This window comes from Cetorhinus maximus, chromosome 25 (genome assembly GCF_964194155.1).
Source record: "Cetorhinus maximus chromosome 25, sCetMax3.hap1.1, whole genome shotgun sequence".
Lineage (NCBI taxonomy): Eukaryota > Metazoa > Chordata > Chondrichthyes > Lamniformes > Cetorhinidae > Cetorhinus > Cetorhinus maximus.
The window spans coordinates 22,705,504-22,733,391 of NC_135903.1; the positions used below are offsets into that span (position 1 = coordinate 22,705,504).

General features: G+C 39.6%; 1 protein-coding gene across 10 annotated transcripts in view; it reads left to right on the plus strand.

The window, feature by feature from the left end:
* Positions 1–988: 988 nt before the first annotated feature.
* kat7b (K(lysine) acetyltransferase 7b) overlaps positions 989–27,888 on the plus strand; it is a 102,326-nt gene continuing 75,426 nt past the window's right edge. For 2 of the 10 annotated variants that reach the window (XM_078529624.1, XM_078529629.1), the window contains exons 1-4: positions 1,203–1,288; positions 13,767–13,830; positions 24,862–25,009; positions 27,573–27,749. In XM_078529624.1, the coding sequence (XP_078385750.1) occupies positions 13,807–13,830; positions 24,862–25,009; positions 27,573–27,749 (349 nt within the window). In that variant the 5' untranslated portion in view covers positions 1,203–1,288; positions 13,767–13,806. Of the gene's footprint in view, positions 1,363–13,692; positions 13,831–24,861; positions 25,010–27,572; positions 27,750–27,888 lie in introns of all 10 variants that reach the window. The other 8 variants (XM_078529622.1, XM_078529628.1, XM_078529620.1 and 5 more) reach the window with 5 other exon arrangements.

Consider the following 27,888-nt stretch of genomic DNA (forward strand, 5'->3'; position numbering starts at 1 on the left):
GTTACAAAAGATGTAAGTGGGAGTCAGAGAATCATCAACAACAGCTGCCACCAAAAGGAAGTGGGGGGAAGAGGTTATGATCTGAAACTGCTGAACTCAGAGCTGAGTTTGGAAAGAAAGGGAATGGAGCAGAAAATTAAAATGACAGGCAATTGGAAGCTTGGGTGCATGCTGGCAGACTGAATCCAGTGTACAACTGTATTTACTAAGCCATGAGATAAATTTTTTCCTGGAAAAAAGTCATGTAAAATTGCCTTGTGCCTTATGGTCTGAAGGGTATGCCTGGATACAAAAACAACTTATATGTATATAGCACCTTTAATGTAATAAACATACCAAAGCACTTCCCAGGAGTTTTATAAAACAAAGTCTCACAGCAAGCCACATAAGGAGATATTAGGTCAGGCGATCAAACGCTTGGTCAAAGAGGCAGGTTTTAAGAAGAGTCTTAAAGGAGCAAAGTAAGGTAGGAAGTTGGAGAGGTTAGGGAGGGGATTCCAGAGCTTCCAGTCTAGGCAACTGAAGGCACCAATGGTGAAGCAATTAAAATTGAGAATGCCCAAGAGACCAGAATTAGAGGAGCGCAGATATTTCAGAAGGTTGTATGGCTGCAGATTACAGGGGGGGGGGGGGGGGTGAGACCATGGAGGGATTTGAAGACGAGGATGGAAATTTTAAAATCTAGGCCGTTCTTGATCAAGAGCCAACGTAGGTCAAACGGGCATAGTTAATGACAGGGGCACAGGACTTGATGCGAGTTAAGACACGGGCAGCAGGGTTTTCATGGCCTACGGCTTAGAGGGTGTGGAACGTAGGAAACCAAAATGTTGGAACAGTCTGGGCATGATATGTATGAGGGTTTTCAAGGAATATTTCCTTTTTCAAATCCTGGTGCATCTTGCGGTTGTGGAAATATGGTACAGAGCAGATTCTGGACTCCTGTCATTTTAATTTTTTGGCCCACTCCCACTCTTGACCTCGGCGTCGACCTGAGACGTTAACTCGGTCCCTCTCTCCGCCGATGCTGCCTGGGCTCCTGAGCGTGACCGGCACTTTTCCCCTCAGACTCGCGGCACCTGGCTTCCGACTCCAGTCGCACTGGGGCTTTGAGGCGGGGGAGGGTGGGTGGTGCAAGAGAGCGGAACTGGAGGCGAAGAGCGCGAGGGGGAGGGGGGGAATCTTTTCCGCCCGGAACCCCGAGGCCGCTCGGCTTCCGGTGGTGCGCGCTCGCACCGGAAGAGGCGGAAAACAACAACGGCCAACGGCGCGAGTGGCTGCCGATTGTTTGGTGAGTTTGGCGGCGCCGGTCCCGGGGAGAGTGAGCAGCGGCTTTCCGGCGGGAGGATAATGCCGCGGAGGAAGGTGAGCGTCGCTGTAGGTCGCAGCTCCGTTGCATCCCTCCCCCCACCACCACCCCTCTCTCGGGGCCTGCGGTCGACCCCCGGTGGGCGGCACGATTGGTTGTGTTTCTCTCCCCCGCCACCTTGATTTTTTTTTCCCGCCGCCCGCTTGCCTCAAGCCTCAGGACAAGGGAACCGCAAAGATTTGATGCTCGCCGCTGTGCCGTCTGACGGAGATGGACGGATGGTTGGGTGGGTGGGTGAGGGAGGGAGGGAGGGGAGACTCACTCCCTCCCTCTGCTCCTGGCCCGGGGAAAGTACGAGAAGCCGCTGCCTCGCGCTGGGCCTGCGAACGTTCCAGTCGCGCGCGCGCGGCTCCCCTCGTCCGGCCGTTGGCCCGGCCCTTTGTCCATCAACGCCCAGCCGGCGGCCTCCCACCGCCTGATTGGCTGCAGGGCTGATCTATGCCCCGCCCCCGGGCTTTGCTGGTGGATGGAATCAGTTTGTGCCCAAGCAGCTGCTGCTGAGCAGTGGGGGCTGGGCTGGGCAGGGCAAGGACAAGCCGACCAGCACTGAAAACAGTTGCTGTTCAGTTGACTGACTGGTGCTAACCGAATGGCATTGCCATACAGTTGCAATTAGAACCATAGAACCTGTTTGAGCTTATGTTGGTGTAAGCAACAACAATGGGGTATAAACCAAAGCTCTGCGTCCAGTAATAAGCGACAGTGGAAAAGAAGGAACCAGTTTGCAGATTTATTTAATCATTTAAGTATGCAAACTGGTGTATCGAACTGGGTCACCTTTTACATCCAAATGAGAGTTGCATGAGTTTTCAGTAGCTTCATCTGAGACATGTGCTGATTCTCGTGTTATGGGTTATGCTTGCAACTAATCTCGCCACATTTGCAGTTGGATTAGGAAATTTTGTGCAGTTGCACACAGGCAGTTAGTGCGCGTGCCTATCCCCAGAGCAAATTATTTTACTCCATAATTTCAGAGTTGCTTTTGGCTACCCCCGCTGTTTTGACTTGTGCACTTTAGTTTCCACAGAAGTGCGCACGTGTACTTTTTTTAAACCTCATGTTGATCGTGCTATGCAAATAAAGGTGCCATTGGTAGTCATTTTCTGCATTGCCCATCCACTCAGTTTCCTTTAAAATAAACACTAAAAACACTGAGCAGGTCAGCAGACAGTATCTGTGAAGTGCTAAGAAAGAGTTCTTCTCTGATTCCCCCACAGATGCTACCTTGCTCAGTGTTTTTAAGCATTTTTCTCCTTGTTTCTGATTTCCAGAATCAACGGTAATTTGCTTTTTAATTATTTTGAGTCTTATCCTTAATGAGCTTTCCTTTGACCCATGCTGTTTGGTTCTTCAGTTGTACTGAAAGATAGATTTCTCGTCTTAACTCACGAGACTGTCATTCAAAGGTGTGTAGTGAATGTTCATATTGCAACCTTTCATGATCTCAGGATGTCCCAAAGCATTTACAGCCAATGAAGTACTTTTGAAGTGAAGTCACTATTGTAATGGAGGAAGCAGAGCAGCCAAATTTGAGCACAGTAAGCTTTCACAAACAGCAATGTGTTAATGAACAGACAGCCTGTTTTGTGTGACGTTGGGTGAGGGATAAGTATTGGCTTGGATACTGGGGATAACTTCCCTGCTCTTTGAAAGACTGGCATGGAATTTTTTTTACACCCACCTGAGAGCAGACGGGATGTGGTTTAACGTCTCTTCTGAAAGATGGCACCTTGGATGGTGCGGCAGGGAATTAGTGGCATTACATTCACACATTTTGTCATGAATTGCTCTGCTCACCATTCTCATAAAGGATTTCTTTTGTTTGATAAGTTTCAAGGCTGGAAACTGCGTGTAATTTGCCTAATGGAAACCAGTGACAGCCGTCTTTGGGGCTAAAATGGCTTTGAGATGACATTGGGACTGTTAGGCCTCTATGGCACATTCAGTAAACTGTTTGACAGTGTAATAAACAAATCAAATCTGTGGCTTCCTCAGTAGCTTGGTTGAAAAATTCTTATGCTGATTTGTTTCTGTGTTTGCCAGATAGTTGAGTGATTAGAACAAAATTACATGGTAATAAGCTATTTGTGGTAATGTTTCTGTTAACTTGTCACCATTCTCAAAATCAAGCTTCCACCCTGCAGCCAGCACTGAAACCACTCATACTGCAACCACCTATCATCTATTACTGCAACCACAACTCATTGTCCCTCCATATTCTTCTTGGTCTCTGCTGCCTTGGCAGTGTTGTCCATGCAATCCCAAACAGTGCCTCTTGATACAATTTACATCATACAATAGATACAAAGGCCATTAGACTCATCAAAGTTCATCCATAAAGAAAAACACTCCTTCCCTTATAGCAGCACCTAATTTTTCAAATAATTTGAGGGATTCTGCCTCCATTTTTCCACTCAGAAATGCCTTTGAGGTATTGGCCACTCCTTCTGTGAAAAACACCTTCAGTCCTAACTTTGCCTTTCGTCAGTTTGAACCTGGCCTGCGCTCTCAATTTAGTTTTAAGCAATATTTCAAATTTAGTCTGTTTATTATCCTGGAAATCTCTGAAAAATTATCTCAGCTTCTTCCTTTTAGTAACAACATCCTGCAGTTATGTTGTGCCTATAATTCAGAAAATCAACCCATGCACTTCACAGAGGCATAACAAGGTGGAAATGTACGTCTCGGTTAAGAAGGAGCTATTATAAAGGGTGACTAAAAACATGATCAAAGAGATAGGTTTAAGATGAATGTTAAAGGAAGAAGAGGGGGGCGTTGGTGTTGGGGAGGCAGGGATGTAATTCCAGAGCATTGGCTGTTGACAACGTTTGAAAGCATGGTTGCCAATGGTGAGGCAAAGGTGGGATGGATGCTCAAAAGGCTAGAGTGAGAGAAACAAGATGTTGTAGGTGGTTACAGAAATAGGGAAGGCAAGGCTGTATAGAGACTTAAGTATGTGGATGAGGAGTTCCAATTTAAGGCTTTGGGGGACTGGTGTAGGTGATAAGGACACGATGAACCGGATGGTGTGGGATAGAGTATAGGTGACAGAGTTGCAGATGAGCTAATGTTTTTGGAAAGTGAAGGGCGGGGACAGAGAGCATTGGAATAATCAAGTCTGGAGGTAACAGAGTGAAAAGGTCAAGTTTCTCCAGGATTACTCTTATTTCAAGTCTTTGATTAGCCTAATGCTCAAACTTGAACATCTGCCTCATGCTTTGATGCTCAGATCCCAACACAAAACTCAAGGTGTGCACTGACTTGTAAAATACAGTTCGAGCATGACTTCTTCTAACTTGTAGTCTGCTGTTTTGATTGATGCTTTGTAGTAGTTGGACATATTGGCTAATGAATTTCCGCTTTGGGTATAATTGGCGATCCGGGCACAAGTTGCAATAGTTCTGAGAAGTGTTTTTCATTGCTCATGTTGTTGCTGAAACACATTTTGCATGTCACTGAATGTAAAATCTTCCATGAACCAACTCAATTTGGTAGCCTTTAGAACGGAATTTTAAAAAACATTAAAAAATGTTCATTTTTATGAATGGTGCATGTTGCAGTTTGATCAAGATAGCTGAAAGTCAAGCATTTTTATTCAGTGTCTGGTCATCACCTGTGAGTAACCCAATTACAAATAGCTAAAAATGACTATAAAAAACTATGCAAAGCTATTTGCTAGTTTCATTGGTGTGCAGGGGTCACTTAGTAATTAAAAAATACGTTGAAAGCTTTTATAACTGCTATTAGTGTCTTTGCACCTAAAAAAACTTAATTATCAGAGTATTCTTGAAGACCTGCAAACAGGCACAATTAGCAGAAATTGGCAAATATGTCATTTTGGCCTATTTATGTGCCCAATTTTATGGCTGGGGCTGGCTTCTTTGGCAATGTTTTTAACTAATGAAAGAGATTGTGCAAACTTTTTGTGCTGGAAATAATTTGCTCTTGAAATTTCTTTACTTTTTGACCTGTTGGCTGATTTCAGACAAATTGTGCTGAAAAAAGCAGAACTTAGCAGAAATTCCAAGCTATTGGTAACTAATCGATCTTGTTCAGTTTTTTTTCTATTTTTAGACTATGTATGTCAGTCAATTTATATATATTATTTTGTGCTTGTCCATATGACCAGGACCTGCATGAGATGCATCCAAGGGCACTGAGGGAAGTAAAGGTGGAAATTGCAAAGTCACTGGCCATAAGTTTCCAGTCCTCTTAGATACAGGGGTGGTGCCAGAGGACTAGAGAATTGTAAATGTTACACTATTATTCAAAAATGGGTGTAAGGATAAGCCCAGCAACTACAGGCCAGTCAGTTTAACCTTGGTGGTGTGTATATTTTTAGAAACGATAATTTGGGACAAAATTAACAGGCACTTGGCCAAATTCTGATGAATTAAGAAAAGCCAGCACAGATTTGTTAAGGGGAAATCATGTTTATCTAACTTGCTTGAGCTTTTTGATGAGGTAACAGGGAGGGTAAATGAAGGTACTGCAGTTGATGTGGTGTGCAAGAATTTCCAAAAGACATTTGATAAAGTGTCACACAACAGACTTGTGAGCAAAGTTAGGGCTCATGGAATAAAAAGGACAGTGGCAACATGGGTATGAAATTGACTGAGTGACAGGAAACAAAATTGTGGTGAATGATTGTTTTTCAGACTAGAAGAAGGTTTATGGTGGGATTCCCCAGGGGTCGATGCTAGGACTGCTGCTGCTCTTGATGTAAATTAATTATCTAGACTTTGGTCTACAGGGCATAGTTTCAAAATGTGCAGATGACACAAAACTTGGAAGTATTGTGAACTGAGGAGGGTAGTGTTAAACTTCAAAACCACATAAATTGATGGAATGGGTGGACGTGTAGATTAAATTTAATGCAGAGAAATGTTAAGTGATTCATTTTGATAGGAAGAACTGGAAGAAGCAATCATTTTGTGTCATCTGCAAATTCAAAATACAATTCTAAGGAGGGGGCGCAGGAGCAGAGGGTCTTTGGTGTATATATGCACACATCGTTGAAGATGGCAGGACAAGTTGAGAGTGACTAATAAAACATACAGGATCCTAGATTTTATAAATGGAAACCTAGAGTACAAAAGCAAGGAAGTTATGTTAAACTGTATAAAACACGGGTTCGACCTCAATTATATTGCGCCCAATTCTGGGCACCACACTTTAGGAACAATGTGAACGCATTAGAGAGGGTGCAGAAAAGATTAATGAGAAGGGTTCCAGGGATGATGAACTTCAGTTACGTAGATAGATTGGAGAAGCTTGTTCTCCTTGGAGAAGAAAAGGTTGAGAGGAGATTTGATGAGGTATTCAAAATCATGAGAAGTCTGGAGAGAGTAGATAGGGAGAAATTGTTCCCTTTGGTTGAAGGATGGAGAAGCAGATGACACCGATTTAAGGTGTTTGGCAAAATAAATAATGGCAACATGAGGAAAAACTTTTATATGCATCGTGCGTTTGGATCTGAAATGCACTGCCTGAAAGTGTGGTGGAGACAGATTCAATTGTGGCTTTCAAAAGACAATTGGATCATTATCTGCAGGTAAAAAACTTGCAGGGCTACAGGGAAAAGGCAGGGAGTGACACAAGGTGAATTGCTCTCGCAGAGAGCGGACACAGGCATGATAGGCTGAGTGGCCTCCTTGCCAAGTTGTAATTGTTCTATAATATTAAATTCCAGCTGCCGTATTTCTTCTGACTCATTTTATATTTTCTGAGCTTCTTCCTCAGAATCAACTGTCCCTTATAGTTTGGTTTCATCTAAGTTCCTGGTCAGTTTTCAATGAGAGTCCAAGTTATTAATATAAACTAGGAATGGTTGTGGTGCCAGGGCTGATCCCTGGGACACACCATTCAGCACTGACTCCTGATTCCCTCAGCACTGACATAATTCCTCTAATAAATAACTGCTGCCTTCTTCCTTTCAACCAGTTTCTTATTCATTCCCAAGATGGGCTATTATGAAGGTTGTGTTGCTTGTGCCTTCTCTTATCAATATATTGCTGTTCCTTCACTGTCGCTGGATGAAAATCCTGGAACTCCCTTCCTAACAGCACAGTGGGTGCACCCACACCACATGGACTGCAGCGGTTCAAGAAGGCAGCTCACCACCTTCTCAAGGGCAACTAAGGATGGGCAATAAATGCTGGCCCAGCCAGCGAAGCCCACATCCCATCAATGCATAACAAAATATGAATACTGAGGGATGTAGTAATTCAGAATATCACACACCTGCAGTCATATTTTGCTCCGCGTTCTTCTTTGCTCCTTGATCTCCCATTTAACATATATATATCTGCAAGTTTCTATATTCTGCTGATAGCACCTTCATTGTTCTCCCTGCCTGATTTGAAGAGGTTGTTTGTCTTGCTTGCTTTGATTCTGACATTTGTATGGTCACGATTGTTAATCTTAGCTTCTGAGCCTAGATATGTATCATTCGTGCTCTGGATTATGTCTTTCACAGTTCCAGGAAGAAAAATGTCCATATACTGCTTTATCCAAGTACAGCTTCTTCTCGCATCTTTCTTTCACATCTGCAACATTGCCCATGTTTTCTTCCACCCCTCTCTCTGTCAGTGAAACCCTATCAAAGCTTTTACCAGCAAATGGCTGGAGTTTCCCAGTGTTCTCCTTGTTGGCCTCCCCCACAAATGCCATTCACAAATCAATCATCCAAAAACCTGCATCCCACATCTTCATTGGCACTACGACTGCATCCATATTAGCCTTGTCTTCGACATACTCCATTGTTCCTGTGTCCCAAAGAATTATACTTAAGGTGCTCATCCTCACCTTCAATTCCCTCCATGAGTTTATTTCTCTCTATCTTGTATCCCTTCTAGCCATTCATCCATGTGCACATTCTCTGGTCCTCCGATTTTAATTTTGTTGTCCACGAGTTCTGTAATTTATATTCCACAGTCGGCCATCAGATTACAAAATATGCGGGAGAAATTGTGACCCCAAAGCAACTGGATTAGTTTTTTCCTTTATGTGAATAAATTTGTATATTTGCAGAGAAATGTGTCTCATTTATGCTACTTTGGTGCTCGAAGTACAAACAGAGCTGCCTCTGAATGATGAGACTGCATAGATGGCTGTCAATTAGAAGGAAAACCTTTGTTACATATAGCATCTGCATGACCATGGTAACAGTTAAGTTACTGGGATACCAATTCTTGTTGCATAGCACCTGTGTGTTTGTTTATACAACAAAGATTGTGTGTAAAATAGAGATCCAGGCATAAGTTTCACATTACCATTATTCAGTAATGTTTACAAGGCATCAAATTACATTCTAACTTTAAAGTTACTAGTCCATATTCTCCAACAGCAAACATTTTATATACATAATTTTGTTTTTGTTTTGTGTGGTAAAAGGAATAGTCGAAGGACATAATTTCAGCAAACCTAACTTTTCGTTAGAATTTTTTAAATATATAGTATTACGCTATAAATGCTAGCTTATAAAACGTGAGGCTCAATTTTTTTTAAAGTCGTGCTTCCCAAACTTTTTTTTAATGTAACTCAAACCCCATTTTAATGCCTCAGACTTTATGTGACCCAGGGGGTGGGGGGGATGATGTTTTAGCTCCTGAACGATGTGTGGTTCATTGGTGGTGGTGGTGGTGGATTGTGGGGGGAGGGGGGGTGGGGGGTGAGCATGTGGATTTAGTTCCTGTTTGGGGGGAGGAGGATGATGTTAGCTCCTGAGCGAAGGTGGAGGGAGAAGTTCAGCATGATGTGAATTGTTTAAACTGCAGTTTTCTTTTAGAAAGCAAACACCTACCTTTCCACAGGCTTTTTTTTCCCAGCGACCTTCAGGCCTCTGTGAGACCAATCCCATCACTATATAAAAAAAGCGAGAATTTAAAGGGGCTTTGCAGCTGTTAGCACCCAATCCCAGCTCCACGGCAGTCATTGCTGCCTCGGAGCTCGCGACCCCAAAATCTCACCTCCACCCCACCTCACTGGGGGTCGAGACCCACACTTTGGGAGACCCTGTTTTAAAATATTTGAAACTGTTTGAAATTTTAGTTTTTATAGAATTTTTTCTCACTCATTGCACAGCAGTCCTCCAAAAATGAAACCTGTCTTCCATAATCTGGAAGCTGTGTTTTAATGCAGTCTGCTCTTATAGAGCTGCGTTAACTATTACAGCAAACACATTACTGCAAGTAAAGCTACCATCCATAGTCATGTTCTATGCTGTCAATCGTTTTGGAAAATGTGAACATATGAACATTAAACAGATCAGAATTTACAGACTCGTGTATTTACAAATGATTTAAAAGTTATGAAGCAAACACTTGGTAAATGCAAGAGCAGATAACACAATGAAACATTAATGTATCCTTTGTAATAACGGTTTCCTTAGATAAGCAACCCTTAATGGTAAATTCTACCTGCTTTCCATGCATGCCACCTTGGGCATTCCTGTATTAATTTGAATTGGAGGTGTGATTTATGCCATGTATCCACGTTTTGAAAATTATGTCAGACCATATGGCAGAACCTTAAAGAAAGCAACATTCAAATGACTCCCAGTTTTAAAGCTGTTTGCATTGGAGTAATCAAATGAATTTTTGAAGCAAGCACGGTGTTTTTGATAAACTATGGCAACTATTCTGGCAGATGAGGGACAAACTAGGATGTGGGAAGGACAAAGTGAGCAACACAAAAGTATAATGAGAAGGATTGACTTCAAGTTGGAATCAAACCTTTTAGAATAAGAAAGTTGTAATGTCAAGTTCAGCACCCTTGGTGTTGGAATGGGTACCACTTGGAAAAAGAGGTGGAATGCGCATTACAAAATGATGGGACTGTATAGGGAGACCAGAATATAAGAATAACAACTCTTGGACACATGCAGACACTAATGGAAGGAAAGAGTATGACTGCATGTCTAAAAATACTTTATTCACTCTACTTGGTGTCTGCAATATGAGCATGCAGTAGTAGTAGTTGCTGTATTTTGTAGCTGTGTTCAGAAGTTGCAATTGTATTTACAGAATGCTTTAGGCAGGATATGTTAATGGCTAAATAGCTGTTGTTGTAGTTGAACTGCTATAAATCTCTCTTGGGGGGGAAAAAATGAAAGAAAGCTGTTTCTAATTTAAATTGACTGAGATTATTTCAGTTGCAGTTTGTTTACAGTTGTTAGTGAGATTAAATAGGAGATACATTCGTACTTTATTGTGTTCTTTGCTGTATCTGACCCTAGTAGAGAGGTGATTTGTTTGTTTGGAAATATAAAAAATCTAATAATGTAAGAAGGTTATTGTAAAGCTTTAAAGTCAGAGATTCATTGTAGCTCTTGCTACAATGCACTTTTAGTTTCTCGATCATTTTGCATGGTTACCTGAAAGCAAAGTTTTTTTGCTGAAATTTTTAAAATGAGTTTTTCTGTCATATCTGATTTTGTTGATGTATGTTTAACTTCAAAGTTACAACAAATTCAAAGTTCTGGGCACCCTTCAAATTGCAGTGCCCAACAAATAAACTCTTCAGTCAAAGACTGGAGAATCTATTGCAGGCTGTTCTGATTTATGTCAATTTTATTCACATATCTTCTGAAGGGAGCTGAAGGACAGTCAGTGTTTTATGCAATGCCATTGCTACCATAGTGTTAATGATAATGCTACCACACGATCTCTTCAGACGTGAGCTGCCACAGTAACTGATTTTGCACTACAACATTTGCAACCTCCCTTTGTTCTGAAATTATACAGAACATTTTTGTTGACATATTTAAATGCAGTTTTGCAATAGATTGCATTCTAATAACTTTAATTGATGAGCCTAGATATAATTAATAAGGATATCTGTTGCACAAGGTCATGCTCCAAGATCATAAACAATCATCCCATTGGTTTAAATTATTTGAATTAATTTAAAGGAGATTGGTATGTAGTATTTACCATTTAAACCAGTATGAAATACTATTATATTAGTTTCAAATGATGCTATAATTCATTAATATCCAAACGACAAAAATAATCAGGTTTTGAATGCTTTCATTAAACTTTTGTGTTTGCTTTGTGTATAGTTACTTGATTTTCTGTTTGTGAAGTTCTGTATGGAAATTTGTAACTTAAAGACAGTACTCATGTTTAGTTTTAGCATATGACTTTGCATTGTGTTACAAGAAAGGACTTTTAAGGTCATGTTAATGTAACCAACAGAAAGAGTGTTTCATACTGGAAAATAACATAACTGAGGTGAAATATTTCTCTCTATATTACTAAACCTTCCCACAACAGCAAACCCATCTGGTTCACTAATGTCCTTTAGGGAAGGAAATCTGCTCTCCTGGTCTGACCTACATGTGACTCCACACCCACAGCAATGTGGTTGACTCTTAAAAATGCGCTCTGAACAAGGGCAATTAGGGATGGTCAATAAAAGCTGGCCTAGCCAGTGACGCCCACATCCCATGAACGAATATAAAAAAAATAACATTGACCTAAATGTCTTTCTGCGTGTTTGGTACATGGCAGTTTTCTCACTCAACTACTGGGAATAATTCCATCATGTCTGTAATATGCTAAAGCTAAGAATTGAGCACCTTCCTTCAATTATGGAATGTTCAGCTTTGTTTTGCTTCAGACTGACACTTAACCAACTTCAATTATTTCTGTACTAGCAAGAACTTCAATGTCTTATCCTGGTTGCACTGTGGAGTCTCATCTCTGTTTTGTGGCAGAGGTTGCAGATGTATGGATTTGCTGAAGCTTGCTGTATTTTAACATAAATACGAGTTCTTAATTTTTAAATAATCAACCACCTCTGAGCTGGGTTATTGGGGGATGGGGGTAGGGTGGGGAAACATGACTGATTAGTGCATAAAGAGGAATAGAAATGTGAAAAATTACATAAAATCCTTGGACTACAACTCCCTTATTTTCAGGATTTTTCCTTGTGTTAGACCACATTATTAAGAATATATTGCCTTTTCCCTAGTCAATTTATTTTATCAGAATTGGATTATTTATTCCTCTACCATAAGAAAGATGATGGCAAATGTCAATGAGCAGGTTGTTCATCATTAGCAATAGACTTGGACATCATGGGTATATATTTCTATTTGTTTTTTGTGTTGTTCCAGCATGTATGGTGTATATCACTTTTGAATCAGTGTCAAAACTGCAATACTGTTGAGCTCTATTTTGTTCAACTGGTACAGTAAAAATCAGCCAACTGTCTTCTGATGAAATATTTTTGTGGTAAATGAGACTTTTGTTACAAAAGAGTTCTGTAATATACTTGAAAATTGATGACTAGAAATCATTGTAATTTTATAAATTATTGGTCATCCCAGCAATAGCAGATTTTGCTGTCTAAAATAGTTTGCAACTGCTGCCATTCTATATGAAATGCAGTTTTGTAAGCATATATACCTGCAATTGCTAGATCAGTGCATTCAGTTGTAAATTAAGGATTTGTACATAACTTTATATAACTAACATTTCAAATGGTGCAGAAAACACAATTGAGAGAAATGTATCTATCTGTATATTTGGATGTCAAGTTACATTGGAATTTTCCAAATTTTAGAATGCATTGTATGAGGGAATGGACCTGACTATTAATGAGAGCAAGGAAAGATTGGGAGGGAGCATGCTATTAATTTAAGCCACGTACTTTCTTTTGAAAACTTCTACAGTAGTCAATTGTTGACACTTCATGTTCTGTGGAAAGAAATGTAAGGGGCTGACATTGCGACTCGACTAGATTCAGGAAGAAGAGAACATATGAACGATAATAGACAGAAAATGGCCCTTTGGTCTACCCAGCCTGTCAACAATATATACATGCCCCACCTTGCCCTAAATCATCTGACCACCTAGTAGAGGTGAGAAAGCAGATGAAGACCCAGGCTGGGTTGAGGAGATGGGACGGATACAGGTGTTAAAATCTGGAAATACCCCTCTGCCCCTCTTAGGTGACCAACACTAATCTAGGAGATCACTCTGACCCTAATAATGCAATGCAGTACCCGCCTTTTCTACAAGGTGATCTCTGCCTCAGTAAGAAACAGATCTTGTTCTCATTTGAAGCAATTCAATGAATTGCTGCCCACCGCACAAGCCAAAAGGCTCCAGAGGCCCACAATTCTCTGGCAGAAGAACCACCTCCTGACATCCAGCTATATCTTGACTTATGTAAGGTATAATTATGATCCCTAATGCTGCCTCGCATAATTAGTTGGAACAAACTGTCTACTCGAATACAATCTATTCTTATCTTATCTTATCAACCTCAATCTAATGACCCCTAAGTAGCCGCTTCTCATTTATGTGTTCATGCAGAAAATAGGAGCCAAAGAATGAATGGGGCATGTTTTCACTGTTGCAGTCATACCCTGCCGATTGTGTTCCCTCAGGAAGCATCCTAACAAGGTGAAGTGGAAGCCTAGTGAGTAAATGGACAGTGATCGAAGGAGGCAGGTATGGACGCTGTGTATATCTGTATGTTTGGGAAGAGGGAAGATTAATCCTTTAATAATGCAGTAGGAAGGAATGGAATTTCATATTTTAAAAAAATCAACCAGTGATTTGGAAATAGGACTGTTCATAAAATGACAGTACTTTTAACAATTATGTTTATTCTTGTCAGAATATGCATTCAAAAATTCAGCTGAAGAGGATGTATTTTTGTTTAGGATAATGCCAATCAGTTGACTAAATAATAAAATAAATGTCTCTGGACTAGTAATTAAATATGCAAATTATTGGCTCATGTGTATTAATTCCTTTATGAAATATCCATTTTCAATTCTTGTATGTGTTTCAGATCACATTACTTATGCCTTTGCATTTCTGGTTTAATATGTGTGTGTGTGTGTACATCTTCTGCAATTATTTTCATAAAATCATTGAATCTTAGTGCAGAAGAAAGGCCATTCAGTCCATCATACTTGTGCCAGCTAACCAGTTAGTCATCCTCCTTGTTCTTTCCCTTAGCTCTGATTTTTTTTTCTACTTTTTAAGTATATATCCAATTCCCGTTGAAAGTTATTATTGAATCTTTCTCTACCATCCTTTTAGGTTTATCTTATAGATCGTAGCTAGCAGCATAAAAAAACCTCACCTCTCCCTTGATTCTTTTGCCAAAAACCTGTTTATCAATCTTCCTATCAGTGCAAACAATTTTTCTTGATCTACTCCATCAAAATCCTTTATACTTTGAACACCTCTATTAAATCGTTTCTTAACCTTCTCTGCTGTAAGGAGAACAATCCAGCTTTTCTAGTCTCTCCACATAACTGAAATCCTATATGCATTTTTAACAGCCTTCTTGATTTGCTCTGCGGACCCGATATCTTGGGAGTTCATGCACCCTGTTTTCAAATGGTCCAGTCTAGTTTATATTGCCATTCCTTATCCTTCCTTCCAAAATCCCTCATCACTTCTCTGCATAAATTTCAAATGCCATCTGTCTATACATTTCACCAGTACATATGTATGCTCCTGAAGTCTGCTGCTATTCTCCTCATTGTTTAATACTTTTCAAAGTTTTGTGTCATCTGCAAACTTTGAAATTTCTAAATCTTCCAAACTTCTAGACCCAAATATCTAGGTCATTAATGTGTATATATAGAATATATACATACATGCATGCATCTCCAAAACTGTGGCCCCAATATGGACCCCTGAGGTCACTACTATATACTTCCTCCAGTCTGATAAACAACCATTGACACTACTCTCTGCTTTCTCTCTCTTAGTGAATCTTGTATCTATGCTGCTTCTACCCTTTTCATCCCTTAGGCTTCAACATTGATAACATTTGTTATGTGACACTTTATTGACACTTTTTGAAAGCCCATATGTGGAGCATGAACTACACTTCCTTTAGCAACCCTCTTCATTACACCATCAAGGAACTCGATCAAGTTTGGCATACAATTTGCCTTCAACAAAACTGTATTAGCCATCATTTTATTCACTTCTTCCAAATGTCAATTTTGCCTCAGATTATACTAATATTTTTTCCACCATAGACATTAGGCTGACTGACCTGTGGTTTAACTGGGTTTAACTATATGAACAGGGGTGTAATGTTAGTGAACTTCCAGTCCTCTGGCACTACACCAATACTATACCCAAGGAGAATTTGAAAGCTTCTGGCTAGAGCCCCTACTTTTCCACCCTTGCTTCCCTCAGGAACGTAGGATGCATCCCATCCAAACTGGGTGACTGCCAACTGTTTAAGTGCATCCACTTTACCTATTTTTGAACAATCCAATTACACTTGTTATGATCCAAGCCAGCCTCTTCAGAACAAAATCAAAATAAAGTTGTTTATGTTTTGTTTAATTCTAACCAATTGAGACAGCTCTGATTTGTTTAGCAAGATGTTGTATTTTATAATGAAGTTATGCAATTGTGCTATCAGCATGCTGGCTGAAAGGTTTTCAGTTGCAGGTTATAAACAAGAGTCTTTTAAACAAGGTTAATGAAAAACAAAGTGTTGAAGCTGTGGACCGAGAAGTGGTATAGATAAAAACAGTAGAGCTACAGTTTTTAGACTGCTTATGCAGAGGAATAGAGGCACTGTTTGGCAGTGTGCCAGTTATGACGTGAATTCGATGTGTGGAAAATTAAATATAGCTTCTGTTGTTGAGGTGAGAACAGTATTCTTTGGGATGATGGGGCACAGTGTTTGAAGGTTATCATGGGAATCTTGTTAGAGTGCAGCAGTAATCATTTCTGTTCGGTGTCTTCTGAAGCAGTGCTAAACCACATAACCCTTCCCATTTATTTATTTCCTTCCCCACTTCTATTTTTTCCATGCTTTTGCTTTGCATGCTTAAGTGTCTTTCTTCTTTGATTTTCTTGTTTTTTTTTGTGAATCATCCATCTAACCTTTTGATTGCCCTTCCAGTTGTATTTAATTTTCCCTCCTCCTTTCTCCTCTTTGTGCAGTCACATTTCTTTGGCATATAGCAACAGGAATAGGCTATTTAGCTTTTTGAGCTTTTTCTGCCATTCACTGGGATCACAGCTGATCTGTATTTTAACTTCATCTGCCTCCATTTGGCTCCATATTCTTTTGTATCCTTATCTGGCAGATTTAAAATTATAAATTGAGCTAGTCAGGCAGGGGTTCCACACCTCTATCACCTTTTATGTGAAGAAGTGTTTCCGAACTGCTCTCCTGAATGACTTGTCTCTGGTTTTAAGGTTATGTTCCCTTGTCCTGGTAGGAAAGGTTTCACTCTAACTACCTTATGAAGTCCTTTCAAAATCCCCAATCAAATCATCCTTTAACCTTCCAAATTCCACCGAATGCAAGCCTAGTGTATGTAAATGCTGCTCATAATCTAACCCTTGGAGCCCTGGTAATGTTCTGGTTACTCTCCACTGCACTGCTTCCAAGGCTATTATATGCTTTCTAGGTGGTCTGCTCAGAACTGCCCATAGTACTCCAGATGTGGTCTAACCAGGTTTTTGTATAGCTGTTGCAAAACTTCATTTCCTTTATATTCTAGCCCTCTGGTTATAAAGGCTGACATTCCATTAACCTTTCCTAATCTTTTGTGCCTGACTATTACATTTTGGTGATCTGTGTACATGGACTCTACCACCACCATTCTTACATTTTTTTTAAATGGTAAAACGCTATAATTTTTTTGGTTCAAAATGGATAACCTGACACCTTGCTGCATTGAAATGCATCTGCCACCGTTTTGCTTACTTATTTGATCTATCAATATTTCTTTAATTTTATGCTCCCACCTACATGCTTATCCTCCATTTCTCTTACTAACTCTACATTGTTGCCTGAATATTCAAATTCATTTGAATAAAGCGAATGAGTTCTACAAATTCACTCTCTTCTTGACTGATGATTTCCAGTGACATTGAGAAAGTGTCTTCAAAGCATATTGCAGTGTGTCGTTGTGACTGTAACATTACATTTATTGGAAAAATTTCCATTTTCAATGTGTGATTTTGCATAGACAATTTGACTGATGTGTTTAGGGATAACGCTCCTCATAATATGATTGGCAGTTGGTCAAGTTTTTTTTCTCTCCTTCACAAACCTTTCAACATTCACCCTCTTTGCATATTTTCTGTTTGGGTATCTTGAACAACATGCTTGACTTATAACAGAAGACTTAGACAATGCAGTCATTGCAAATTTAAAATGTTGTAGATTATCTGTGTACCTTGATGTGGCATTCCAACATGTTGTAATGAAACTAAAGGTTAAGTTTAGCATCCATATAAATTTAACCAACATCAGAAGTATATTTTATTTTTGCAGTATGTCTATATGCACATTCTTCTTTGAACCCCACTTTTCCTGCAAGAGGACACATATTTTGTTCACACCTGAGCTGATATACAATCTTCTATGGGACACTGCTGATCTGAACCAGTCATAAGTTTATGTGAGAATTGCATAGATTCACTTGCCTATTGGATACTCTTTAGTGAATTGCACCACCAACATTATGCCTCAGATGCATTTAGATACTAAAGGAGAAACTTAATTGGGGATTGGAGGAACTAGAATATTCATGATATCCACCGCACATTTGGCTGCCGAATTTTCCACTTTTAAAAAAGATTCACTTGCTCATTACCTTGCCCTTCCGTTATGTATCATGGTCTGTGTTGAAACACTATGCCTCTCTATTGGGAATCCATGATAGAATATTTCAGTACTGTATTGCAGTAAGGAAACATTTTATAACTCTCAACAAAGATATATCCCATTGAGAAAGGAAGACTCTGAGAAGGATGCGCCATCTGTATGTAACTAAGGAAGTTAAGGATAGCATCAAATTGAAAGAAAACTTATACAATACTGCAAAGATTAGCGGTAGGCCTGAACATTGGACATATTTTAGAAACCAGCAAAGAATGACTTTAAAAAATGAGTACGAGAGAAAGCTAGTTAGAAATATAAAACCAGACAGTAAGAGATTCTACGAGTATATAAGAAGGAAAAGAGTAGTTAAAGTGAGAGTTGGTCCCTTAGAGTTTGACACTGGGAAATTAATAATGGGAAACGAGGAAATGGTAGAAGAAGCATTGAGCATGTATTTTGTATATGACTTCACTGAAAAAGACACAAAAAGCAACAGGGAAAGGGGAGGAAGGAACTTAAAACAAACATGATCACTAGGGAAAAGATACTGGGAAAACTTTTGGGAGTTAAGGCCTGCATCCTTGGGTCTAAAGAGAATTGGCTGCAGAGATAGTAAGTGCATTGGTTGTAATCTTTCAAAATTCCCTGGATTCTGGAAAGGTCCCAGCAGATTTGAAAACAGCAAGTGTAACGCCTCCATTCAAGAAAGGTGGGAGACAGAAAGCAGGAAACTATAGGCCAGTTAACCTAATATCTGTCATGATTGGGAAAGCAAATGGAATGTTGGCCTTTATTTCAAGGGAAATGGAGTATAAAAGTAGGGAAGTGTTGCTACAGCTGTACAGGGTCTTAGCTGAGACTGCATCTGGAATACTGTGAACAGTTTTCATTTCCTTACTTAAGGGAAATCCATTACTAAGGAGGTAATACCAGGATATTTAGAAAATCATAATACAATCAGGCAGAGTCAACAAGGTTTTGAAAGGGAAATCGTATTTGACTAATTTATTAGAGTTCTTTGAGGAAGTAATAAGCAGCAAGGTTAATGGGGAACCACTATATGTGTTGTATTTGGATTTCCAGAAGGTTTTTTAGGACTGAGATAAAGAGAAATGTCTTTACTGAAAGGGTGTTGAATCTTTGGAATTCTCTACTCCAGAGGGTTGTGGCTGATCCATTATTGAATATATTCAAGGCTGAGACAGATCTTTGGTGTCTCAGACAATCAAGACATATGGGGAGCACTTGGGAAAGTGGAGTGGAAGCCCAAGGTCAGCCAAGATCGTATTGAATGGTGGAGCAGGCTCAATGGGCTGTATGGTCTTCTCCTGCTCTTGTTTATTTAGTTTTTATGTTATCTTGATAAGGTACCATATAAAAGGTTACTGCAGAAGATAAGAGCTCATGATATTGGAGGTAACATATTAACATGGATAGAGGATTGGTTAGCTAACAGGAAGCAGAGAGTAAATGGGTCATTTTTGGTTTTGCAAGCTGTAATTAATGGAGGGTTAAGTGAGTGGGAAAAAATTTTGGCAGATGGAGTATGATTTGGGAAAATGTGAGCTTGTCCACTTTGGCAGGAAGAATAGAAATGCCAAATATTATTTAAATAGAGAGAGACTGCAGAAACCTGTGGTACAATAGGATCCGGTGTCCTGGTACATGAATCACAAAAAGCTAGCATGCAGGTACAGCAAGTGAATGCGAAGGCAAATGGAATGTTGGCCTTTATTGCAAGGGGAATGGCATATAAAAATAGGGAAGTGTTGCTACAACAGAACAGAGCATTGGTAAGACCACATATGGAGCATTGTGTACAGTTTAAGTCTCTTACTTAAGCAGGGTATAATTGCATTGGAGGTAGTTCAGAGAAGGCTCATTAAACTGATTCCTGGGAAGAAGGGGTTATCTTTTGAGGAAAGCTTGAGCAGGTTAGGCCTGTACTCATTGGGGCTTAGAAGATTGATAGTTGATCTTATTGAAACATTTAAGATTCTGAGGAGATTTGACAGGGTAGGTGCTGAGAGGACATTTCCCCTTGTGGGCGAGTGTAGAACTAGGGGGAACAGTTTAAAAGTTAGGGTCTCCCATTTAAGACAGAGATGAGAAATAATTTTTTCTCTGAGGGTTGGTTAGATTTTGGAATTCTCTTGCCCAGAGAGCAGTGGAGGATGGGCTGTTGAATATATTCAAGTCTGAGTTAGACAGATTTTTGGTGAACAAGTGAGTCAAGGTTAAGAGGGGCAGGCAGGAGACTGGAGTTAAAGTTGCGGTAAGATCAGCCATGGTTTTATTGAATGGCGGAGCAGGTTTGAGAGGCCAAATAACCTACTCCTTTCTTCATGACAGTTATTAGAATAAAACTGATTATTTCTGACATACAGAGCCACAACAGCAAAACTTTGTTTTATCAGCTTTATCAAGTTTATTTTATTGACTTTATTCTAGAATATGTATTGAAAGTAGCTGATCCAGTAAAATTATCCATATCCCTTTGTTTTCCCTCTTAATTGCTAGTTTATTCCATTCCTCCTCTAAATTGGAAGCTCATACGTTGTCCTTGCTAATTCTGTTTCCTAAAGATCTTAAATCAAGTGACTGAAGAAGAAATAGAGTAATATTGCACCTGTGTAATCCCTGTTGAGTAATCCTGAACAGTAGCTTGAGAATTTTGGGGTGTGTGTCGGGAGAAATACACAAAACATTGAACCTGCTAACTATATGCTGCTTTACTAATTATTTCAGTGAAAACCTTTGTCACAGACATTTCAATTTGCTTTCTAAAGTGTAACCTCGCATATGTGTTCAAATGTCATGCCTGCACCCAGTTAGAAAACTATTGATTAAAAATGTTTTGGAAGGAAGATTTAAGAAACTGGAATTTTTATTTCTTCTGAAATTTGTTTTTTTTGTATCAGAAAGCATTTTCTTGATCAGTTTTTTTTTGAATATTTGGTCCATTAAGAACACTTCCACAAAGTAAATGTTTAGGGAATGAATCAAACCTGCCAGCAAATTCTGGTGATACAAAAAGTTACTTAAGTGAATCTGGAACATCAATTTAAGTACTAACTAGTTGACATATATATTCACCGTCCCTCCCCTAAAATTTGATTTATGTAGCGTAATGAAACTCCCCACCCTTATTCTTGAAGAAGAATTATATTCGACTAAATAGACTCTTAGATTACAAGATAATTATGGATGAGGAAGGGCATTTGACCCATCCTTATTGACCCCTCCATACTAAATTATTGTAGCTTCCAATTGTTTCTTAAATAATTTCAGGTTTTCACTTGCTTTGTCTGTTCCGCACATGGACCATATTATGTGAAGAACAATTTCCTGATACCAGTCCTAAAATTATCATTTTATAAAGTCTCTCTTTATTTTACTATAATTTAATTAAAATAATATCTGGGCTTACCTTTTCCATTTTGTTAGCAGCCTTGTATATCTGGATATAATCACCTCTGAGACCCCTCGTTACTGGGCTGAAAAGTCCAAGCTTCTTCATTCTTTATCATAAATTCACATTCCGAACACCAGTGATCAACTTTGTGGCTTTTCTCCGCTCTGTCTCTAAGGCTTGAATGTCCCCTTGTTTCTTTGCGCTGAAACTTAATACAATATTAAGTGTATGGCCTATTCAGTGCATTGTGCATTTTTATTACTTCCTTACTTATATTCTACTGTTTTGCCTACTAGGTCAACATTTTGTTGACTTTGTTCATTGCTGTTCTACACTGCTTGGCTGTATTGAGTGTCAAGTCTACCAAGACTCCTCAGATTCTTAGCACATATATAATCTGGGAATATTCTGAAGGGAGAAACCTTTATTTTTCTCATGCAAGTTTTCTCCCTTTCATTTCTTTATACAACTATATTCCTATTGTGCAGGTGTTCTGCCGGCACTGAATGCTTCTTGGACCATATCCAATCAGTCATCATTCACGTGTGCTTTCTTGTTCTAAGCAGGTTATTTATAAATGGGTGACGGATGATCATGTCCTCGCACAAACTAAATAGGGATCAGGAGCAGGAGTTTTGACTGTTTTTCTGCTCTTCCCACCTCCCCCATCCCGGGCCATCCTTTTTTTGCCTTCCTAACCCAAAAATGTCCGACTGCTGTCTGCCTGACGGTAGCTAACTCAAAACGCAGTGACTGCACATGGAATCGATGTGGGTAAGCCGGTCATGAAAAAAACTTTCTGAAACATTGGGGGAGCAGGGGAGGCATCTTAAAATTTACTGTTTTTTTTTCCTCAGTTAGAACTTATTACCAGGTTTGGTATTTTGGTTTAAGGCCACCGAGAAGTGGCCACTTTGTGGCATAGCTTTTCTCAGTCAACTGTATATTCATGATATTACAGTAAAGGATTTCTACACATAATGGCCCAAGTTTACCAAGCTGACTATAACAATTATAATGAATTGTTACCATTAGGCCTATGATCGAAAAACTTCTGGGTGTAACCCTAGTGTTAGTTCTAAAGCAGAGGCAGTAGGGGGTCATGGTGATTCAAACTGGTAGGAGTATAGGCATTTCTTATATAACTTAAGATTGAGACAGCTTTGGAAATAGTATTCCGATTTAATCATAACATTGGTCTGTTTGAAAACTCATGGGAAAATGATTGCAGAATTTAACGACTGGTGGTGGCAGATGTCAATCAATGCCAATAGGATTCAGACTTTATTTATTGTGCAGTTTTGACTTGATATTAGACTAGATTCTGTAGTGGTTTGGTGGAGATATTATGTTTGAAATCTATGTAAAAACAAGAAACGTGGGAACAAGTGTTAGATGCAGTTTTCAGCACTGACCACATTTCTTTTACTTTTGTAGACCATTACAACAATCTTTGTTTATATAACACCTTTAATGCAAAAAATCACCCAGAGGCACTTCACACACATGTAATCAGGCGAAGGTCAATTTCAAGCTAAGGAAGGAGATATTAGGAGGCAACTAAAAGCTTACTCGAAGCGTTGGATTTTAAAGAAGGTAAAGAAAAATGAGGTGTTGGAGCCAGAGAGATTTCAGGAAGGAATTCTAGATGATAGCAGTAGGGGCAGAAGTGGGTTGAAGGGAGTGGGTGAAAACACAAACCAGAGTTGGAGGAACACAAGAGTTTTTGGAAAGATGTAGGCCTGAAGGTATAGAGATGGTTAGCAGCAGTGCCATGAAGGACTTAAAAATGAGGATAAGAATTTTAAATCAAGGCATGTGGAACTTGGAGCTAATGTATGATGACAATCACAGGAATAATAGGCGTGTGGGATATGGGGAACACCACCATCAGTAAGTTCGCTTTCAAGCCCCACACCATCCTAACTTGGAACTATATAGTTGTTCCGTCACTGTTGCTGGGTCAAAATCCTCGAACTCCCTCCCAGACAGCAATGTGGGTGTACCTACGCCACATGGACTGCAGCAGTTCAAGTAGGTGGCTCACCACCACCTTCTCGAGGGCAATTAGGCTTGGACAATAAAAAAATGATGGCCTCGCCAGCGCCGCCCACATCCCATGAAATAATTTTTAAAAATGATGTAGACTCAGATATGGTAGTAGTGCTTTGGATGAGCTTAAAAGTTTATGAAAGATGGGAGGTTGGCAGGAGAGCATTAGACTAGTTGAGTTTGGAGTTGAAGAAGGGAAGGATGAAGATTGCAGCAGTAGTTGGACTGAGGTGGGCAGGGTTAGAGGCGGGCATTGTTACAAAGTAGGAAGTAGATGGTCATTGTGATGGAGAAGATAGAGGGTTAGAACCTCAACTTGTGACTAAGTAGGAGATACAGGAACCAGATAGTCTGGTTCCACTTGAAGCAGTGACCATGGAGATGGAATCAGTGGCTAGGGTGCAGAATTTGAGGCTTGGGCTTGAAGATGATGGCATAGTTATTAATAAGTTGAAAGAAATTGTGGCTCTTACAAGACTGGTCACCAGATAAACCATTCAACACCACAGACGTTAGAGGGGTCCAGGGAGGGAGAGCTAGATTGTTGTCAATATAAATGGAAGCTGACCCCCTGTCTATGGATGATGTTGCCAAAGGATAGCGTATCAGTGAGGAAGAGAAGGTAACCAAGGGTTGACTTTTGAAGCAGAACTCCAGAGATAAATGTCCAAGATTGGGAAGGTAAGCCATTACTGGGCATGCTATGATTGGATAGATATGAGTAGGACCCAGTAAGGGCAGTCACACTAAGCTAGACGAGAAGAGGTGTTGTGAGGAAAGTCCTGTGGTTGACTATGCCAAAGACTGCAAAGAGGTCAAGAATGATGAGAAAGGATAGTTCCTGATGTCGGTGTTTTTGTCCTTGTCAGGTAAAGGATGACACTTAAGCAACATAACAATGTCATTTTGATAATCTGCTGTAAGCTTTCAGGGCTATTGAGTCAAGTGTGGCATTTGCTAGATATATAATAAAGCAAATTCTGCTCTTCTCCAACAACATATCTTTCTACCAACAATATGCCATACCCTGCTTTGCTACTCTGAACTTTTTTCTTTCTCACTATTGTTTGGACCTTTCGAGTGGAATTGCCAATTTGTGTCAAATTATGGGCAGTTTTTTGCTGTGTGCCTATTCCCATGAGGAATTAAGTTGAGAGTAGCCAAATTAATTTCATGTAGGACCCTTAGGGAAGGAAACTTTATCCCATTACCTTGATCTGGATTTCACCTTGGCAGCATAGCCAAAGGAATTGCACAATAACTTATTTACATTAGGTCATTAGTTAAATAGAACATGAAGTGACCTTGTCAACCCTTTCCCTTTCTAATGGCTAACTATTGAGGACATATCTGTTTTAAGAGCGTGATTTTTTTTTAAGCAATTGATCGTTTGTGCATTCCGTTTCAGCGTCAGGCAGGCAGCAGCTCTGAGGGCACAGAAGATTCTGACTTCTCTGCTGATCTGGACCATACAGATAGCTCTGAGAGTGATGGGCAACCACGGAGATCTACCAGATTAACCAGATCTTCATTACGAAACAGCCAGAGTTCTCAAGGTAAAAGGAAATTAAGAAGAGTTACATTAAGAAGAGGAGGACAATTAAGTAAGATTTAATTGCTACCAAAAGTTTTGTCTAAAAGCATCAGACTGGCAGTTTCTTCTACAGAGTCAAAAAAAGTGATGCAAAATTAATACAATAAAACATTCTTTGTATGGTGAAGCTAAAGAGCCTTGAAGATCTCCAAATGACTTGTTCAACTGATGGATAGCTAAACCATATATATCAAAAAGTTCTCAGGTTTGATTTTAGCCTGTGTTAGTTAGGTGGTTGCAGTTGGTTTAGTGAGATGGGTGATACAATTGACCTCAGTACCCCTAATAAGGGCAATTTCTTCCTGGATTCTGCTCCAGGTGATGATCTGTGCTGGAGTGCTTGTGTTGATGATGGATAGGGACATGATTGTGATGTCATTTACAGCAATAATGCCAACCTCATCATTTCTTAAAACTTTTTAAAACAAAAAAACAAGATATTTGGTAAAAAAATCATGAGTTTCTATTTTTTATACAGCAATGTAGATTGATTTATAAACCTCATTAGTGGCTTACTTAATCTCTAACAAGTCAGAATTCTAAAAGTGCTTCATACAGATCTATTTTTAAAAAAAAATCCTACCTGTTGTCCCCATGTGTTAAAGAAAGATCTGCCATCCCACCATGTTACTATTGACAAACACCTGCCTCCTGATCTAGCCTAGTGTGATAATATAATAAAAATGCATTTATATACAGTGGAGCAACTATTATCACTTATAATTTGAATTACTTGAACATATGAATATCAACTGTCAAATAAAGAACTTTGGTCCAATCCGCATGTGCCTCAGAATGGTTTGTCACTGTATATATGTTCCCCACTCGTAAATTGTCAATGTTTCAATTACCAGTTTCAATCATAATTTTCATTTGAAATATATTGAAATAATTTAGCAAGCAAGGGGCAAAAGGTTATCGGGGGTAGGCAGGAATGTGGAGTTGAGATTAAAATGAGACCTTAATAAATGGCGGAGCAGGCTTGAAGGGCTGAGTCTTCAAGTCTGCAGCACTCTTCATGCAAGGACACAGTTCAAAGTGCTTCACATTGAAGCGTGCAAAACAGTGACTACCAGGTAGGCGACGAAAGTTTAAAAATAAGCAGTAGGTTGGGATTTGAACGATACTATGGAAGAAAAGTATTTCAGAGATTTTTTTATAAAGCTGAGAGGGTGGAGAGAACTGGGGGCTAAATGAGGGACCATCAATAGTGAAGAAGTGAAGAACAATAAAAAGCTTGGTGTTAGTGAAGTGGAGAGGGCAGAATTATAAGATAATCCCCTAAGGCTTCTGCAGTACCTAAGGCAAGGGAGAAAAAGGGACAATAATAGTTCGGTCGCCCCAGCTCTCAGTCTCCAACCTTACCCATGTGGAATATTCACCCCTTTCTGAAAAAAAAGTTGCTCTCTGTGACCAAGTCACCGATCAGCAGAGTCAGAAACCTAGTCCTGACCCCTGCTCCCAGTGCAAATGTCAGCAGCAGAAAAATCTGGAGATTTCACAGCCTTTTTGCAAGAATAAGGCTGGATTTGGTTGAGACACCGTGTCCCTAATGATCAGTTTGGGAAAGTGGGCATGTCTGTTGCAGTTCACATGCTTGTTGACACTCAATGAGTAGATTAGCTTATGAATAATGGTCATTTGGTGGTTGAGGTACCAGTGATGGCCTGTTACCCATAGAAATTTCTTCACTGAGGGTTGTGAATCTTTGGAATTCCCTACCCCAGAGAGTTGTGGTTGCTCCATTGTTGAGTGTATTCAAGGCTGAGGTAGATAAATTTTGGTGTCTCAGGGAATCAGGGATATGGAGAGCAGACAGGAAATGGAATTGAGGACAAAGATCAGGCACAATGGTTTTGAATAGCAAAGTAGTCTCGTGGGGCCATGTGGTCTACTGCTACTCATAATTCTTATGTTCTTATGAAACATAAGCTTGAACTTCACAGTAGGATTATCTGAATGATCATTGGAGGTGGTTCACATATACTGTGCAAGGTATTTGTTTTTAGATTGACCTTTTCCCAACCTATGAAAAGTGCAGTACCAGTTGGTAACTAAGACAGCAAGGCCACAGATAAAATGGATCATGGTTTTAACCACTCAACTTTGAAAACCCTCTGGAACCTCTTGGTCCCAAAGTTAACTGGAGTTCGTGATCGTGCATGGTTTGGCAGTTATTTGCTGGATTAAATAGAAAGATCTAAACCTAAACCTGAGTGTATTGATCTGCGTATTCTGACCTATGTAATGTCTTGTACATAAAGCCTACTTTTTAAATTGATGGATCTGATTTTTAATTTCAAGTTGCTCTAGTGGTCTATTAAGTATTGCTTATAGCCTGTTTCAAAGTAAAATTGCTTATTAATTATTAGCACTACTTACAAGTTTGCAAGATATTTTAATGCAAGCTAGGCACTCAAATTACCTCCTTGATTTTCATTTATTTTGTAAGAGCTAACTGCATTTTATCCCTTTTAGCCTAATATGTTGTGGACCTGACTTTGTCTTAAAAAAACCTTATGCAGATTCTAGCCCAGTACGCCAGATACCATCATATGCCTCAGATGAACCTGCCTATGCTACAAGAAGGGTGACACGGAGCCAGCAGCAGACAACCCCAGTCACTCCTAAGAAATACCCACTGCGACAGACTCGGTCCTCTGGATCAGAAACAGAGCATGCAGTTGAATTGTCAGACAAAGGTAAGATCAGGGTCATATTTTCAACTGACCATGTCATGTTGCTGATTTATGTTCATAATTTGTGAGCTAAAATAAAATATTTTATTAAACTCATGTAGAGCAGTAACTGTTTTTAGTAACTCCACACATTGTTCCTCTG